The sequence below is a fragment of the Ambystoma mexicanum genome, chromosome 7p, assembly GCF_040938575.1.
Source record: "Ambystoma mexicanum isolate Mex_15411 chromosome 7p, UKY_AmexF1_1, whole genome shotgun sequence".
NCBI classification, from domain to species: Eukaryota; Metazoa; Chordata; class Amphibia; order Caudata; family Ambystomatidae; genus Ambystoma; species Ambystoma mexicanum.
In genome coordinates this window covers 874,738,389-874,757,618 of record NC_090939.1, presented here as the reverse complement: position 1 = coordinate 874,757,618, position 19,230 = coordinate 874,738,389, and the positions used below count along the sequence as shown (strand labels likewise).

General features: G+C 44.8%; 1 protein-coding gene and 1 long non-coding RNA gene across 6 annotated transcripts in view; one reads left to right on the top strand and one right to left on the bottom strand.

Moving 5' to 3' along the window:
* The window catches only part of LOC138526396 (uncharacterized), a 147,874-nt gene extending 131,490 nt beyond the window's left edge, over positions 1-16,384 (top strand). The window contains exon 3 of the long non-coding RNA XR_011283569.1: positions 15,980-16,384. This is a non-coding gene — a long non-coding RNA (uncharacterized lncRNA). The remainder of the gene's footprint in view (positions 1-15,979) is intronic.
* The window catches only part of BCLAF3 (BCLAF1 and THRAP3 family member 3), an 856,420-nt gene that overhangs the window by 211,133 nt on the left and 626,057 nt on the right, over positions 1-19,230 (bottom strand). For all 5 annotated transcript variants that reach the window (XM_069637097.1, XM_069637096.1, XM_069637098.1 and 2 more), the window contains one exon: positions 4,315-4,413. In XM_069637097.1, the coding sequence (XP_069493198.1) occupies positions 4,315-4,413 (99 nt within the window). The remainder of the gene's footprint in view (positions 1-4,314; positions 4,414-19,230) is intronic.

Genomic DNA, 19,230 nt, shown 5'->3' with positions numbered 1-19,230 from the left:
TCTTCCCAGCGAACAGTCAACTCCTGCTTCCCAGAGATTCAGTCCTGATGCAGAATACCTGGAGCAGCTGCCAACCTGGTACCTGTGACCCCAACACACGCTGGGACCAACCTCTATCACTGCCAACCTTACTGTTTCAGGTACCTGCTGTTCAATGTGCTGAATGCGCCCACACGGCTCTCCACACAGCACCCAGCTGGTCACTATGCTGACAGCACACTAACGGCTCTCCTGAAACAACTCCCATCTCCGGTTTGGATAGCATTCCATGCTGGGCGCCCACACTAGATGTTAACTGCCGCTTTTTCTTTTCAACGGCATTACCATCAGGACACACCACCGCCTCAGACTCTCTTCAAACCCTTAGAGGCGTGCACCGGCAAACCGTTGTACAGTGTGCGACTCTGTCCATGCCCCTCAATGTAGTATCATCCGACATCCTCAGTCATTGGCCATGTCACAACATCCTTTCTGATTGGCCGCTGAAGCCTCAATGCCATCATTCGAAAACCTGACTCCGAACAAAACTAAAGAGTTACTGCTCCATCTGGTGTTGAGTAAGGTGTAGTCACCCTATAGTAATATTTTCAAATATATCATTTCCCTTCATTTCAATCAAAGCAAACGTATTACAATTCTATCCTTACATGACTAGAGTATATTTGGGGAGAAGAGGATTTTCTAGTACAATATAGATGTCATCAGAAAGTCCCCCTTTGAGTTTACTTATTAGCTGCCTTTTTACTGCAGAAGATTTTGGGCAGTAATGGGTTAATGAAAGCACATTGGTGTACTTTTCTCATTTCAAAATGTTCTTCATGTGTGTTTGCATCATTTTCAGGTGAGTTTTGCTACCTTTTTATATATAAGGATTGCGTTCCAGCCTGTTCCGGGTACTTGTGTGTTAAAATGTAGATTTGAGACAGTAATGGGTTAATGAAAGCACATTGGTGTACCTTTCTCCTTTCAAAATTTTCTTCATGTGTGTTTGCATCATTTTCAGGTGAATTTTGCTGCCGTTTTACATATTAGGGTAGCGTTCCGTTACTTTTTAGCATAAAAATGTAGATTTGGGGCAGTAATGGGTTAATGAAAGCACACTGGTGTACCTTTCTCATTTCAAAATGTTCTTCATGTGTGTTTGCATCATTTTCAGGTGAATTTTGCTGTCATTTTATATATTAGGGTACTGTTCAGCGTGTTCCGGGTTTTACACACCCTGCAGCAGGAGCTCCCCAGCATTGTTCCTGCTTGCCCACCTGGCACTCGCCTCCACAGCCCCCTCCTTTCTCATCCCAGCTACCACGCCCATGGTCTGGCCTTCTGCTCACCGACTCCCGGCCAAGACCATGATTCCTGAGTCGCGACACCTCGGAAGGCGGTCTCCACCGCTCAAAGCCTCCTAACACCTACTCAGCCAATGCATACCTTTATCTAAACTACCTGGAGCCAATGCCGCGGGTGCGATCACTCCTGCTCTCCTCTACTTACCCGCCGTCTCTGCTGCCATGCAATTGGCCCATATGCTCTGAATGCCGACTACCCTGACTCCGACTCTTCGCCTCTGTACATCCCTCAATGGAACTAACTTTCTATCACCAGGCCTCTGTAATATTGTTGGAATACCAGTGCTTCCATAAACGGCCCCAGCACACCGCCCCCACCCCATCTGCCTATACGTTCAAATGTTCTACTGCATTTGCTGGTTATGCTGTAACATTCTCGTCTGTCGTTTCTTCCGTGCGACACCAAAGGAATTTTATGTACTATACCTACTATGACTTGCGTAGCAGCTGCTACCAGCTAGCATCCTGACCAACTTAGCCTTGCTATATCATCCTGCATCTTACCTTTTGCGACCAAGTCACCTGAACGGCCAATTTAATATCCTAGCCATGTGTAACACGGGTAATAATCTGCATCCTACCTACGGTGTCTAACCTAGCCTTTGCTATCTATGTTATAGCCTGTAATTTACTGACTACGATTTAGGCAGCCAGGACTACAAATGCAATTTTCTTGCTTATGTCTTCTCGCTCATTGGACACAGCCCCCCACACCAGGAGGTTAGGTTGTGCTAGCTTATATATGCTGATCTACTGTAAGGATTAGTGCTCTGTGACTCCTGGCAGCCTTCCATATACCTGTACCGACATGCAACATCGGATTTGGCAGCCTGCACTGTTCTTGAACTGTACCTATACGCAACCTTGGATTTTACATTTACCGGCTGGTGCTGCACTTGAATTTATACCTATATGCAACCTTTGCATTTGACATATGGCAGCTGGCGCTGCAGTTGAATTATATCTACATGCAACCTTGGATTTGACAGCTTGCGCTGCACTTAGATTATACCTACATGCAACCATTGATTTGACATTTGGCAGCCTGCGCTTCGTTTGATTTATACCTACATGCAACCGTTGATTTGACATTTGGCAGTCTGCGCTGCAGTTGAATTATACCTACATGCAACCGTTGATTTGGCAGCCTGCCCGGCCTTTGAACTGTACCTACCTGCAACTACTGAATATGTCTAACATTGTTCTATTTGTACTTTGGCAGTAGCTTTTGCACCACGTGCTGTAGCTCTGCCATAACCGTAACTTCAGCACTAAGAGTAACATGTATGTAACAGCACCCTGATGCCTGAGGGTTTGGTGCGCTATAAAAAGGCAAAAATAAATAAAATAAATAAAAACTCATTACATTGCCCTGGAGGAAACCATGAGCAAATGGGATAGGCGGGCATTACTGTGATTCGGTGTGTGTTGTGGGTAGTTCTTGTCACTTTTTTCAAACTTCTAGGAGCACTGCAGTTAAACGCCCTGAGCACTTATAGGCAACTAGAACTACGTGAAGAAACTCTGAAAAACCATTCCAAAGAGCTATGTGCTCACAAGTTATCAACAGCTTCTGCAATATCACTTAACACATTAAGAAATATTAAACTCAATATTTCTCGTAGTGGTCAGATCCATTTTTAATTCACCCTTTCGATTCCAGAGAAAACAGACCCTCCTAAATCTATAATTGCCTGCCAATGCATTTGGGACATGGGTCTGTCGGAGCAAAATACTATCATCATATGCATAGTAATCATCATTAAACAATTCAACTAGGTGATTCAAAAGTGAAGTGGATAACAAAAAGGAAGACAAAAAAAAGAACCTAATGCAAAAGATCATCCAGCATGTAAACTGTATTAAAGATTGATGAATACATTTGGGTGTGTTCCCCCAAGTACATTTGTGGCTAACCAAGGTAATTAAGTTAAAAAAAATATGAAAAGGAGAATAGCCCACAAAACCTCAGTGGTATTTAATTCCTACACATTCTTGCTCTGACCAGCATTACTGGCCTTGTATTCTTAAATATATACCCTTCCTTAGGTCACCATAAAATCCACCTGTAATATTTGTTTGAAATGCTCCAATTTATGGGCAATTTTACTGTTCAAACATGCTTAATTACAATACAAGATTTGCCACAAAACTTCCTCGAAATCTCTTAGTAAACATTACATAGTGTTTGGAGTTCTCCCTTAAGTGTGTCCATGCTTGTAACCCATTTTACTTGCCTCATCGGTCTAAAAGCACCCTGCATGCCACTTACATGCTCTAAACATTCCTTATCAACACCAACTTAGGGTCAGATGAAGTGAAGGCCATTGCTAAAAGCCTGGACCATATATTTGAACTTGGTTGAGATTACTACTACACATTAATACAGATTCTCAGCAATATTATGTTTCTTCAAGTTCTAATTTGAGTTCCAATAATTTTTCGGCAATGGAACAATTATCTGTTCCATCAAAGTACTAAGGTTGCTCACAGCTCCATTTGGCACATTTTGCTCATTGTCTAGGACAAGTTGGTGACCCCTGATTTATATGGTGATTGATCTAGTGACGGAGGAGAATGTCCACCTTGTAGTGGAGGCATTCTTACAACTGGGAGCCTTGGTAACATGTACACCCAAGCCAAAAAGTAAATGTTAAATAACTTATGAATACCTCAACTGAAGTGTTATACCAACAATAGAACATACAAGCTGAAAACAGGGGGTTTAAATGTTGAGCGATTAAATTATATTTCAGAACATCCAATTATATGTTCAGAACAGATTTTCTTGAGTTGAGTGAGACTATGGTAGGCCGCATTCAACAACTGTAACAACTCTATTATTTTGGTAACAAGCAAACAGGGTATTATATATACTTGATCTCTGCAGAGCAAATTCTCTTGTGGAGTCACTAATGGGTTGGTCACATACATAACTTGATAAATGTAGTCAAATAAAATCCAATACCTTAAATGGTCTCCCAAGACCTCTAAGCCTTTCAAAACGATTTCCGTAGTCTCTTTTACCAGTGAAGTGGTCATTTGTCCTCCAACTTTGATATGAACGCTACAAGATGAAGGATATTGTGAATTCACTGTGAAAAACATCTGAATCTTTTGACGCATATGTCTAAACTTAAGAGCACTGAAGGGGGCAGAAAATCAGTCACAAAATACATTTCTCAATTCATCCAAAAATATATAATTATTTTTTAAATGAAAAGCATTGTCCTGTCTTCCTATTAATGACACACATTTTATATATGTAATATTATTTTACCAGTTTGTCTCGGCTTCCGAGTCACATGTTGTGCATGAATCACAATTTACTGCTTGATCTGAAATATTTGAATTTGTTTTCTCAAGTTTGAAAATATGTCTAACCTGGTTGTATGAGCAACCAGATAACTTGATGACGTCTACCTACCTCAAGGTTCCAGCTTCACATTTAGCCAACTCTATGTACTAGTTCATGTGACAAAGATGCATTGACTAATCCCCCTTTGTCGGGGACCAGGATGGGGTATGGAGAACAAAAATGTTGACAGGCTGTATAAAGAGCTAACAATAGGTGGTACATAGGGGATTCCCCACGGCAAATCTGGAACCATTAAGCCATCATGCTTCCTATTGACGGGGGTGAAGACTTACCAGCCAGTAAGTAGTTTCAGAACGATTAATTTATCTAGTTTCCCATTTGTTATAGTGGCAGGGTCTCAGACAATCCCATGGCCCTCCAGGTCAGAGTATACAAGGGCCTAGAATCCAACATTAATAGAGCGGCAAGGGAAACATCCACCACATTCTACAAACCATCAGGCGTCCTATTCACAAAAGGGGCCACTAACCACCCTACATATTGTTCAGGGAAGTACACCAGATCAGAGCTCCTACATAGTACACTTAAACCATATGTACCTCTAAGAGGAAACTCTTCAGATGTCTAACACCAAGTTCAAATGAAATAATATATTAATGTTTTTAACATTTGCAATGCTTTGTGAACAAAATGTATTACTATTATTGGTTTGGCAAGAGGATTGTATATGTGCAAGTAACTATTTGATTCCATCAATGCATTTAAATTTTACTTTGTAAGCAGTTCTATCAGTGATATAAAACCTGAAATTCTAATTAATTTCACCTGGTCATCAAGTGACTTATAACTTACCTTATTAACTTATAACTTACATTACCCAATTCAACGCACTGCCCAAAGTTACGGTTACCCCAGCGCCCAAAGCTACGATGTCCTCCCGGCGCCGTCACTCTGGATAACCAAGACATCCAGCCTTTTGTCTTCAGGAAAGTGACAGACAGAAGTCATGACTATCATGAAACATATTAAGCCTTCTCCGTGTAAAGGCGATATCTGTCCTGCCAACCTCATAAAATAGTGTCTGCAGACTCCCTAGCCCCATTTTTCACAGCATTTATCAATGCATCCTTCGCCACTGGTATCGTCCCTCCATCCCTTAAGGAGTCATGGGTTAGACCACTGCAAAAAAAAAAAAAAAAACGTCCCTTGACCCTGACCCACCCAATAATTACAGGCCCATCATGACCATGCCCATATTGTTAAAAATTCTAGATAAAGCTCCATACTTACAAATCTAGAACGATCTAGAAACCAACAATATCTTGGGGGGAAAAGGCAATTCGGATTCCGTCCACGTCATGTTACCAAGTCAGCATTACTCGACCTTAAGAACCAATTGCAGGAAAAAATGGACAAAGGCAAGCCAGCGCTGCTCCCGTCTCCAGAGTTCGATCTAGTGGACCATAAGATCCGCTGCAGACACCTCAGGGAAGCCGCCCATTTTACCCAGGAAGCCACAGCCTGGATCACTTACTTCCTTGAAAAAAGGTTTAAGAGTTTTCTCTGAACAGGCCTGTGCTGCCCCGGCCCCCACCAACTGCAGAGTCCCACAGGGATCATGTACCTTGCCTACTCTCGACAACATTTTCACCTTACCCCTCTTCAATGATCTAGATGAGCACGGCATAGCATTTACAAACTATGCCGATGATACTCAAGTTCTTCTCCCCCTCTCTAAACAGATGCAGAAACCCTCAGTGAAACCTATACCCTCATCCGGGCCTGGATGGCGGCCAACCGTTTGTGTCTCAATGGAGACAAAACAGAAATCCGACTAGTAAGTCCTAAGGAAATTCTTAAACTCGACAGTCAATACAGGTCCTTCAGCATTGAGGATGCTGTAATCTAGTCTGCTGCTGCGTTCAAAACTTTGGGTGTGTACCTTGACTCCACCCTCTCCAAAAAAAAGCAAGTCCGCACCATCTCCTCATCAGCTGCACTCACTACCAAAATCATTAATGCAGTGAAACCCCACCTCTTGTCAAAATACAAACTGCCATACCATTGCCAGAACCACCATCTGGGCAAAGTTGGACTACTGTAACAATGTTCTTAGGCACCTGAGTGAAAAATCTGAATAAACTGCAAATCACTCAAAACAATGCCCTTAGAGTGGCACTAAGCATTCCTAGGAGGGAGCACATGTCCCAAGCCAGACGAGACGCCCACTTGATCCCAGTTAAAGAATGTATTCTCTTCAAGGCCCTCACTATCACCCATATATGCCTATCCTACTCTTCACCCCTGTATTTGTCAGAAAGAATTCACTGGTAAACTCCCTTAGACCGAAGCGGGCCCAGCACTCCCACTAGCTCACAGGCCCTACCTTTAAAAGAGCCAAAGTCAGAGGAGCAAGCTTTCATGTGCTAGCTCATAAAAACTGGAACGACCTGCCACTTCCTCTCAGGAAGGAAACCTCCCTCAATGCATTTCCGAAAAGCACTGAAAACCAAGCTCTTCAACTAGGCACCTCCTGATGTCAGTTCTCATGTAACCTCTGGAACGCTCCAGTCCTAAAACTGTAGATGTCTGTGTTTTAACCCTGTCCTGCTTTTTCCTGAACCTTGTTGTATTCGTATGTACCTAAGTGAATCTTGCATGAATCTTCTGTAACAGCACCACGATGCCTCAGGGCTGCTGCACGCTTTATAAATGCAACAAAAAAAAAATACCTTATGAAAATCTTACTTTTCAGCACAGTGGTTTTCAACCATACTTTTTGACTAATGGATTCATTGGGAAGAGTACTGAACCGTGTGCTCCTCTTTCTTTTATACATTTTGTTCATAACTTACAATCGAACAAGGCACCCTGCATTAGCTAAAATTGGGGCAGATATATATATATATATATACTTGTCTTATTTCAGTTTGCAGCAGTTAAACCTCTATCTAAAAAGACATGTGTTAGGTAGATTTTCCTTCTTGAGTTAAATTCTCCCCACTTCGTTAGTCCACCAGCATTATTGCTGGACTATTGGATTTTGACAGATTGTCCGGAGAACCCTTTTCCATTCTTTTATTCAGACATTGGGATCCTTTTTATCCTTGATACTTTTTAATGTTATGCTTTCCTCCATCTTTTCTTGCATTTACATTTTATTATTGCAGCACACAGCACTTTCTGTGCAGTGTTGCTGGGGAGCTCCTTGAGTTTATCTTTATTTTTAACACAGCTTTCCACGGCAGGGGGACACTTTGATCCACCTGTATTTTATTTTGTGAGATCAGCACACCACACCCTAAGTCAAGTGCGGGGGGGAGCATTGCATCCCCTTTCTCACTTTTCCAGTAAATTTTAGTTACTGTTACAAGTTCACCTGACAGGCTGGTTGGCAGTGTACTTTTTTGCACAACTTTTTGTTGACTTGTCACAGGCTGCCATCACAGCTGCACTAAGGGACACTAGGGTCACCACTTGCTTAAAATGGTGACTATACTTTTCTAAGCCCTGTTCATGAAGACTTGTTCTTACATGAGCCTTCTCCTATCTACTTGGGTGGGGGAGGTTTTGATGGGTCTTTGGCAGGCTTCCCTTGGAAAGCCAGCCAAGGATCTTTGAGTGCCTGAAAGGACAGAAAGTGGGGGAAGTAACAAGCTCCCTTGGTCTTTGTCCTGCATTGTGCCTGCGTGGAACCAGTTTGTGCTGGGAGGCTGGCTGTCCCCATTGAACAGCCACCCCCCGAGTTTGAATGAATGCATGTCTGGTGATTGGTGGGCTCAGCCTGTTTTCCTGCATATAAGATGAGGGTCCTGGAGCAGAAACTCAGTCGACCACGGATCTGCGTGATCCGCTGCCCTGGTTTTCCCGCGATGGAAAAGTTTGCATGGGAAATGTACGCACCACAAAAGGTTTGTATATGTTCCATGCGGAATACATGTCCCCCGCAACCCCTGCTAACTATACAGTAAAGTGTAGTGAGCGGGTGTTGTGAGGGACACCCCCGCAGCACTGTTTTTTTTTTACCTACCTTAAATGCATGCCAGCAAAGGTTCAAACTTTTGGTGTTCGAACCTTTGGTGGTATGCATTTTTGGACTTTTGATGCTTGCAGATGTTTTTACTTGGTAAAGACGTACAATACCGTCGACCACTGGAAATGAAGATCCAACAAAGGAGGACGTCCGCAGCCACTTCCAGAGTAGTCTAAGTAACTGTTGCAGTCCTGCCCTCAACTTCTGTGCCACATGGAAGCCCAGAAGTGAACGTCCTCCCTTGGACTGCTGGGCCTAACCAGTCCGCAAGACTAACTGCATTTAACGTCCTCCCTGGAAGAGCTGCGACCTGCACTGCCTACAATTTGTCAATGCCTGTGGTTCCTGTGCAACGTCTTCTGAAGTGCAGTCTCGTCTGAAACTTTGCAAGCATCCTACTGGAATCCCAGAGGCTGAATCCCGCTGCTGAAAGTCCCCCTCAGCCGAGATGAGGAACGAGAACCATAGCAAGAACCGAGCTTTGAAAATGACACCAATGAGCCAGTGCTGCGAAGATCTGCTGCTAGGCATCCAACTACTTGAGAGCAACCTCCAGATCCATTTCAAGTTTGATTCTTCAGTCGCCAACACCAAGGAATCCTGAACCCGGGTCTGCTGTCTCCTCCCCTTGGGGACCATCCTGCTGCACACACTTCTTCACTTACAAGGTACTGTTCAGCCCCTAATACTTACATGGGACCGGCTTTGTTGTTCACGTGCTTTGGAGGGTTGCAGTTAGGCTGCTAGCTTGCATCCCATCCTAGGCCTACATTGGGGTGGACAGCCCTTTGTGCTTTTCAGCCAAAAAAACCTACTGCTACTCACCTGTAAAGTTGAAGAAATGTTCATAATCTGCCTCGTCTGCTACCTGCTTTTTGCTCCTTCAGCCCTTGGTCACTGGACCCCCAGTGCCTCCCGACCCCTTGACTCTGAGACTCACCTAGAATAGTGTTCGATCTCTTAAGATCGGTTAAGCAGGGGTTAAATACAAATATACAAGTTGGTCTGAAGTTTGCATACTTGTTTCAGAAGTTTCTATTACTTTTGTGTTAACTTACAACTGTTCTAAAGTAGTTTTTATCCTTTGGATATTTCAACTATTCTGTGTTTAATGCTGTGTGATAGTACTTATGTGTATCAGCGTTACTATATATGAAATACAAGCTTATTTTTTATATAACTGCTGGTGTGTAAATGTTTCATTGAACTAAGTGTATCCTCCGAGTACTGTGTGCCTCACGGCAACCCTCATCCCTCTTAGAACAGGCCTGGCTGCTCAGCCATTGCTACCAAACCTTTGGGTAGTTCAGGCTAAACCTAAGGGGTGGCCCCCTGTACATTCAAGGTGGGCTTTCCAAAGTCTTCCCACAGACAGGACTTTGACAAAAAACTAACATGGCACCCTCTTTTAGAATTCATATGAAGGCAGCCATGTTTGCAAAAGTCTCACTTCCATTTCCACTTGCGGACGGCTATTATAAAAACATGGCTCCTTTTACTGATGTACAGTAACGTGGGAAACCATGACCAATGCAAGGCTGGAGCCATTGTGAAAGTGTTTCACTACACATTAAGTCTTTGGTTTATTCGACCCCATTTATCAAATTATACAATTTCAACATACAGCACTTAGGACTACACCATCCTGAATTAAATGTTTAAATTGTTTTATTAGCAACTCCATTTTCCAACTGCAATCTGGACGATTAGTATAGATTGACAATTAGCAAACAGCCGGACAACTATATACATTAATGAGATTGGTCAGTGTGATTACCAGATTCAAGGTATTCATACAAATGCATCATTTACTTTATCCACCATATTCTGAACAACGGTTTCCTTGCATGTCCATGCAGATGGAAATACTCTCCACAAAATTCCAACAGTGGAAAAATATAACCACATTCTATGACAAGACAGAGGCGAGCATTATGCTTATCTCTGTAATTTGCCACCAACATAGCAATTCAACTTTTAATAAACTTTTACAAAATAAATGTTTCTTGCTTCCATGAAAAAAAGAAATCTTTAGTTTTAAAGTTTAGAGTCTTTGTAGAGACTCTTCCCTGGTCTCCTACAAGTCCCATGAGCCTCCTGGTGCTCAGTAGTCCTTCCTCCACCAATCCGGAGCCTGACACCTCTATAAGGACTCTCCACACTGGGTCCTTTCCTCTTTATTTTTGCTGCCAGCATACGGAGATAAGTGATTTATTTTCTCTCAGTATGAACATATTTTTAGGGTATTTTCCTTTCATCAATAAGAAAGTTATCTATATATAACGTGAGCGCAGCGCATATTTATAAAATAAAAAAAAAATGTAGATATTTATACTTAAGTAAACTTCGATTATTACCTTGTAAGCGAGCGGCGCTCCGCGTCTGCTTCAGTTCATTCTTAAGCGGTTCAACTGACCCGCGTTTGTCATCCGCGTTCCAGTTAGTTCGAGAGCTGAGGAGGCGGAGCCGCAGGCGCTCTCGCCCGCGTTAGGCATCCTGCCCGCTCCTCAAGGCATCGCACGGCAGGCGTGCGTTAGGACCCTGAAGGAACGAGAAGTGGTAAGCCTTCCCGTCGCTCCCCAATCCCTTCCAGCATTTTCCTTTCATCGCGTACGCGAAGGGAGTGCTGCGCGTTCTGTGCCCTATCTGCTTTTCTACTGCAAAAAGCACAAAAAAATAAACAAAAAAAACAAAGGGAAATTAGACTGGATCCCTGATGGAGAGCGTATGCATTGAGAGGCAATTAAAAAAAAAAAAAACAAAAAAAAAACATTTCGTTCTTACAGCAACACGTGTCTCCAGAAGGCCTTCACATTGAATTGCCTCATTTAGTGGGCCTCATTCAGTCGACTGTAAGGTACGTTAGCTTTGCTAACTCAAGGAAGTTATGGCCCATTATCAAGATGGAGAGCACTCCACATCTCCTGATTATTCTGAGGAAGAGTGGGGGGAAGAACCCTCTCATCAGGAAACAGAACTGTCACTCAGTTTTAAAAAAGTACTAGGGGAATCCCTATCTGTAGCTGTTTCCGAGGGTCGTACAACCAATTGCCCAGAGATTAGACATGCTGGAGGCATGGATTTTACACAAAAAGATCAGAAATCTCCCAATAAAAAGAGGGCGCTTAGCCCTGGCGAAGGCACGTCGACTGGACACCCTCATAAAGGGGTTGAACAGGGGTGTAAGGCTCGGAAGAGCTCTGACTCTTTGACCCCCCCGAGCAAGGATAGGAGGGTAGACCAAGACCCCCACAAGGCAGACGATCCCGCCGCAAGATTGAAGAAGGCCTTCCTGGCAAAATCAACAGATTGCCAACCCAGACCCCCTACCCCAGGGGTGAATATTCTCGGGGACATAGACTAGGGCTACTCGCCCGATGACGAAGCAGAAGAGGATGATGAACCCTCTGGGCACACAGCAGCAGATGAAGTAATACTGGATCAAGAAGAAGACACGAACGATATGTTCGACCCGGATACTATTAGGCATCCGAAATCTAAGGAGTGGGTTCCTTCCCCAAAGGTAGCGCTTTACATGGCGCAGCATATACGCAAGCCGCTCGACAGAGAAGTAAGGTCTCGCATGAGATCGGAATGCCCCCGTCAAGATCTCCCAGATAAGTTATCGGAAACCCCAGATTTAGACCCAAAGATGGTTACTTTTGTGACAAAGTCTGCCAAAGATATCAGGAAAGGCGTAGACAGGGCCTGGCGAGGATGCCAAGATAAAGTCCTTGATTTAGCAGGCCCATTGGCAAAAATTATGGACCTGGCGGAGCAAGCCAAAGACACAGGTTCCCCCATTGATCCTCTAGTCCTAGCGAACTGGGCACAGAGGGCAATGTGCTTCCTGGGGAATGCCAACTGCGCCCTCTCGTCAGAGAGGAGAAGAGGGGTGCTCTTAAAGATCGACTCAAAGCTAAGCGACCTATCGTCTTACGAAGCGGGCCAAGGAGCGAAAGGCCTCCTCTTTGGCGAGGCGTTCACGAAAGAAATGTCCCAATTTGTAGGAACGTATTCAGCCCTCGAAAAGGCCCAGAACTCCATCAAAAGAATTTTTCCCGGGAGAGTTTTTGCTGGGACCGGACGCCAGAGGGGTCGGGCGTCCGGTCGATATTCCTATCATCACAGACCCCAGGGTAACAGAGCACAATATTGGAAGGGAAGACCGCAATATTCCTTCTTCCCCTCCCGGCCGAGGTTCCCAAGAGATCGCAGACAAAGAGGAGCCTTCAAGCAGGCAGGCGCCACTGGCAGTGAGTACACCAAATATACAAGTGGGGTGCAGGACCCTGATATTTCTGAACGCTTGGCGCGCATTGTCCAGCGATGCTTGGGTTTTACAAGCCGTAGCAGGTTTGCGCATAGAGTTTCTAGGCGACCCCTTTCAAGCCCAAGAGCCGCAAGCTATTCACGTAACAGCACAGGAAGCAGCGCTTCTTCAGAACAAGCTAGTAAAGCTTCGCAGAAAAATGCAATAGAGAGCGAGTTGCAGTCTTCCCCGGGGTTTATAAGCAACATGTTCCTCGTGCACAGAAAAGAAAAAGTGCGCCCGGTTATCAACCTAAAGAGCCTAAACGAATGGTTAAAATACAATCACTTCAATATGGAGGGAATCCATCTTCTAAGAGACCTTCTGCGCGTGAGGGATTGGTTAGCACGTCTGGATCTGAAAGACGCTTACCTCACAGTGCCCATAGCAGAAGACCACCGCCGATACCTTCAATTCCGCTGGAACAAAGAGGTGTGGCGTTTCAAATGCCTTCCCTTCGGCCTCGCTTCAGCCCCATGGGCCTTCACCAAACTGATGAAGCCGGTGGCAGCGGCCATAAGAGAAAGAGGTATTTGGATCATAATTTATCTAGACGATATCCTGATCCTGAACCAGAGCAAGGACGCCCTGATCACCGATATTCGTTGGGTTTGTACCTATCTTCCCTGGGGTTTCTAGTGAACCTCGACAAGTCTCAATTGCAGCCACTTCAAAGAGTGGAATTCCTAGGTTTCACCATAGACACAGTAAAAGCAACTCTGGAACTTCCGAACCAGAAAGTAAAAGCAATAAGGAAGGAGATCAAGTCAGTCCTAGCAAAAAAGACCATCTCGCTACGATATCTAGCCAGAATAGTGGGACTTCTAGCAGCTTCTATCCAAGCGATTTTCCTGGGCCACTAAATTACAGAGCCCTCCAGAGACTCAAGATCCGACACCTGCAAGGAGGTTTAGGATACCATCAGCTAGTTACCTTAGACAGCGAGGCAATTTCAGAGCTTCACTGGTGGCTGCAAAACATGGAAGCCTGGAACGGTCGAGCCATCTTCGGCGACGTTCCTGATATTACTATAGAATCTGACGCGAGCAAAGCCGGATGGGGAGCAAGGTGTGGTCAATTAGAAACAGGAGGGAAATGGTCAGAGAACGAGTTACAGCTCCACATAAACTGTCTCGAGCTTCTAACAGGCTCCTTTGCTGTCCAAACTTTCAAAGAGAGTCAAATGCTCAGTGCTGCTGAAGATGGACAACATCTCCGCAGTACGATACATAAACAAACTAGGAGGTACCAGATCGAGAATGCTAGCGGAACTAGCGAAAGATTTCTGGCACTACTGCCTTCAACACCAGATAGCAGTAGCGGCGGAGTATCTTCCAGGAGCCCAAAACGAAGTGGCAGACTGGAATTCCAGGTACCTGACAGATTCCAGCGACTGGAAGCTGCTTCCCCAAGTTTTCCTCAAATTAGATCAATTATGGGGTCCATTACACACAGATCTGTTCGCATCGAGACTGAATGCTCAGACAGCCAAATACTTCAGCTGGAGGATGGACCCGGGGGCAGCAGGGACAGATGCATTCCTCTAGTCATGGGTGGGAGCAGTGCACTACGCGTTTCCACCCTTCATAATGATCACGAGACTTCTAGCGAAGGTTCGCAGAGACCAGGCAGAACCAGTTCTAGTAGTCCCCCTTTGGAAATCTCAGCCCTGGTTCCCAGTAGCGATGGAACTTTCCTCGGATTTCCCGAGGAAGATTCCTCATCGGCCAGATCTCCTCCTCAGCCCAACCGGACAGAGCCATCCTCTGATAGAGGCGGGCTCCCTGCAGTTCATAGCCTGCCGAATTTCAGGGAGAGATGGGAACTGCCAGGAATTTCGCATATCGCTGCGGACTGTATCAGAGATTCCTGGGCGCCTTTCACCTTTAGAAGCTATAGTTCGGCATGGGATGCCTCGGCTAGATGGTGCTCAACCTTACAGTTGGATCCAGTTTCTGCACCTATAGTACACGTCCTAAATTTCTTAGCAGGCAAATTTCTCGAAGGGTGCGCGTACCGGACCTTGGGAGTCTATAGGTCAGCGTTATCTGCAGGACATGCGAAAGTGGAAGGAGCACCAGTAGGCGAACACCCGGCAGTCCACAGGCTTTTGAGAGGAATCAAGATGAAGAGGCCGCCAGAGCCCAAGTATTCTTCTCTATGGGATGTCCGTGACGTTCTCAGATTGTTTTCTAGCTGGCCAGAAAACAGCCAACTGTCCAGATCCCAGCTTTCTGGGAAGTTAGCGATGTTACTCTGCCTAACAGCATGCAGGAGAGTTTCAGACGCGAAAGCCTTGGAGATAGATAGAAAGATCTTTTATCCGGAGGGTATAGCCTTTACCATAGTACAAAGGACTAAATCAGATTCCAGGGTGATCTCCTACCCTTATTTCCCCGAAAACTCAAAACTATGTGTAGCGAAATGCATTAAAGATTATGAGACCGCGACTATGCCGATTAGGCCGCAAGGCGTTACCCAATTACTAATAGCGCGCAGGAAACCTCACCAGGCAGTGGCTACTGCGACAATTGCTAGATGGGTGAGGGAAGTTATGCAGTGGGCTGGCATAGATTTAACGATATTTGGAGCACATTCTGTTAGAGGCGCCATGGCTTCTAGAGCTTTCTCCATAGGTGTGCCCTTGCAAGACATTATGAAAGCAGCAGATTGGTCTTCAGAATCCACCTTTAAGACTTTCTATTTTAAGCCAGTTTCAGAGATGGCTAGTAGGGTGGTTCAGAGCTTTGAACAAGCATAATGCTCGCCTCCGTCTTGTCATAGAATGAAGATTGCCCACGCTATCTGCACTGGTCAGTCTTGATTCTATTAAAGACAAGGAGGCGAGCATTATATCCCACTCAGATGAATGCGATGAAGTTATTATGCTATTGAAAGTATTTGGTACCAAAGCTGTTTATCAGTACATCGCATTCCCTCCCTCATTGTTATTTCTCTGTTTCTCGTAGGAGACGAACAGAAACCTGCATGAAGATGCCGGGTTCTAATGGAAGCGAAAACAGTTGTCCCGTTGGACCTTTTGGATAGCAAGCTGCATCCCCAGTTGGCTCAAGGGAAAGGTTGATGTTGGACAGTTATACAGACTCAGTTGTTGTGGCAATCAAAGAAAGAGGAAAGGACCTAGTGTGGAGAGTCCTCATTGGGGTGTCAGACTCCGGATTGGTGGAGGAAGGACTACTGAGCACCAAGAGGCTCATGGGACTTGTAGGAGACCAGGGAAGAGTCTCTACAAAGACTCTAAACTTTAAAACTAAAGATTTCTTTTTTTCATGGAAGCAAGAAACATTTATTTTGTAAAGGTTTATTAAAAGTTGACTTGCTATGTTGGTGGCAAATTAAAGAGATAAGCATAATGCTCGCCTCCTTGTCTTTAATAGAATCAAGACTGACCAGTGCAGATAGCATGGGCAATCTTCATTATTCAGCACTGATTAACAGTGGACTTCTTTTTTTTCCACAGACCATACAAAAGGTAATAAATCTCCTGTATACCCCTTGAAGCCTTCTTTCCTTATCGTGATCCTATAAACCTATGTAAGAAAACCTTCATGGAAGTAAGGACTAACTCTTAATATTTTCTTTTAAAGGACATTTATCTTCCTCTATTAAGTAGACAGGTCTCCACTGCTCAATATTCACCAGCATTTTTCCCCACTCAGATCACCTCTGGTAACTACTGAAATTGTACCCATTATCTCGGCTCAACCAGTACATAGTTACATGCAGGTTATTAAAGACATTTAAGCGTGTACACCAGCATTTCTTTGTTATTTTGGATGTCTGCGTGTTCAACAAGCCAAAGACAAAACACTGAATTATAAAATGCATGATGCATAACGACTGAATATAAAAGCTTTTTACCACATGCATTAACAAAACTAAAATTAACCCAGAAAATATGAATGTACTAAATGTAGCATCTTTTTATCTACACCATCAACTTAAACAAAACTGTAGCTATTGTCTATGCAAGGTCCGTGAATGCACTGAAACCGGTTTCCCTTATCTCAACAAATAACGTTGATAGTCAAAGAAAAAGTTTAACCTTTTTTAATTTAAAGTTAATGTGCAGGCTTGTTAATTCTATGGACAAGTTGTTTCAATAGTAAATATGAAAACGCTTTAAAATACCCACACAATCTTAGTCATATGTAAATAAGGTGGATCTCCTTGGATCTCAATGAAACAAGCGTACTCGGTTTTTCTTAATTTAAAATGCATATTTGTATTTCCTTTTTAACTTTTCTAGAAATTGAATATTTTCTTTTTTTTGTAACATCTGTTTACTAAAGAGTTATATTTTTCTTTTTCCATTACAAACAGCTTATTACATTACATCTTACACCATGAAATAAAACATTTCTCGTCAAGAGCGATCCCCGGACCACTCACCGCTCGTAACATATATGGAGTGGATTGAGGTTGTTCCGGAGACCATCCCTGTCCCGCTGCGGGGTACAACAGCGCGGCTTAGTGCAGATTCAGTGTCTCTTCAAGAACAGTCCCGTGATTCCACCCCCCCCCGAAACTTAAACCTCAACAACTACCACTGGAACTGTTTGGGATCAAGATAACTGTCGCTAGTGAGATTAACATGGTGGCATCCGTGTGTGGGGGTGCCAATATCCTGTGTGTGCTTCTGGCATCATGTGGTGGTTGCTCTGGGGATGGGCCGCCTGGGAGAGCGGTGAGCGCCTAGTGTATTGTATGTTTCAGTGGGATAACTTAATCGTCTAGTCTGCGTCCACCTCCCCCCGTACGGAGCAAGTTCTGTGTGGGTGGATCAAGCCTCATCCAGTATATGTGTCTTAACGCCACTTCGGTCGGGTACAGTCTTTGGAGTGTGCTCCCCCCCCCTCCCCGGAGCCAGTCTTGGCCAGTATAGCAGGTAGTTGGTCATTGGAGGGTACCTCTGAGGCTTTCCAATTCACAATTAGGAGTTTACGGGCGGCAAACAATACTGCATGTATGACTTTGCATGCCATGGGGTCTTTGTGCCAGTCTTTATAGTTGGACCCGAATAGCACGTCTTCCGGTATTGATATTTTGGACTCTGGAAAGTGGGTGTTCAGCGTAGTGTGCACCGTTTGCCAGAACGGTTGGATCTTTGAGCAGGATCAAACGATGTGTCCCATAGTGCCTATTGTCCCACACCCCCACCAGCAAAGAGGTGAGGGCAGTATCCCCATATTGTGTAGTATAGGCGTTGTATTATTTTATACTGGATTTCCCCGTTTATGTTCAATGAGACACTGGGATGGCCGCAAAATATTGATATATATCTCCGGTCTCGATCTGACTGCCGAGGTCTCTCGACCACGTATCAGCCAATGCAGAGGTTCTCCCCATGTTGTTTGTGATGGCCGTAGAGTAGAACATAGATAGGCGTGGGTGCGCTCAGGTCTTAAGATCTAGTTCGAGCTCACAGGGGGCAGGGAGAGCCTGTCTGGAGGTCGCCGAGGTATGTTGTGCTATGGCGGCACAGATTGTGCCATACTGGAGCCATTGTCTTGCTTGCAGGTCAAGGGTTCTGCCACCTTCTGAGAATGTTTGTATCGTTGGGCTGCCACACAGGTCAGCGATTCTAAACTGCGCCCATTTGGTGACCTGCTTGGGATGGAGCTTAATCGTCTGATCAAGTGATAGGAGGGTCCTGACCGACATCCACGCAGGCGCTTTTCTAGTGTCGATTCCTTGTTGAGAGTGGAGTCTGTGCCATTGGGCAATGGTCTGGCCTAGGATGGGATGTGTATGCATCTCGGAAGCTTCCGTGAGGGGATGGCTAAGACCTCTAGAGGTGGCAAGGGGGCCAGCAATGTCAGTTCCATCTCTCTCCAACTAGAGCGATCCTCCGGGTTGAGCCACCGTTTGGCCTAGCAGATTTGTGCAGCCTGATGGGTACGCCACGAGGGTAGCGCAAGGCCACCATCGGGTTTGGACGCCGTAAGGGCTTTCGAGTGTAAGCATGCTTTTCTGCCCCTCCATAAGAAACTCGTGACCGCGGTCTCTATCTTTTTATACATCTTTGGGCTTGCAGCGCAGGGTAGCATCATAGCTAGATAGCTGCGTTTGGGCATCACGTTCATTTTTATGGCACCGATTCTGCCAGTTAGAGACAATGGCAGGGTGTCCCAGTTAGATAGATCAGCCCATATCCGCTCCACCATGTGGGGATAATTGAGGTCCCGGAGGTCTGCGA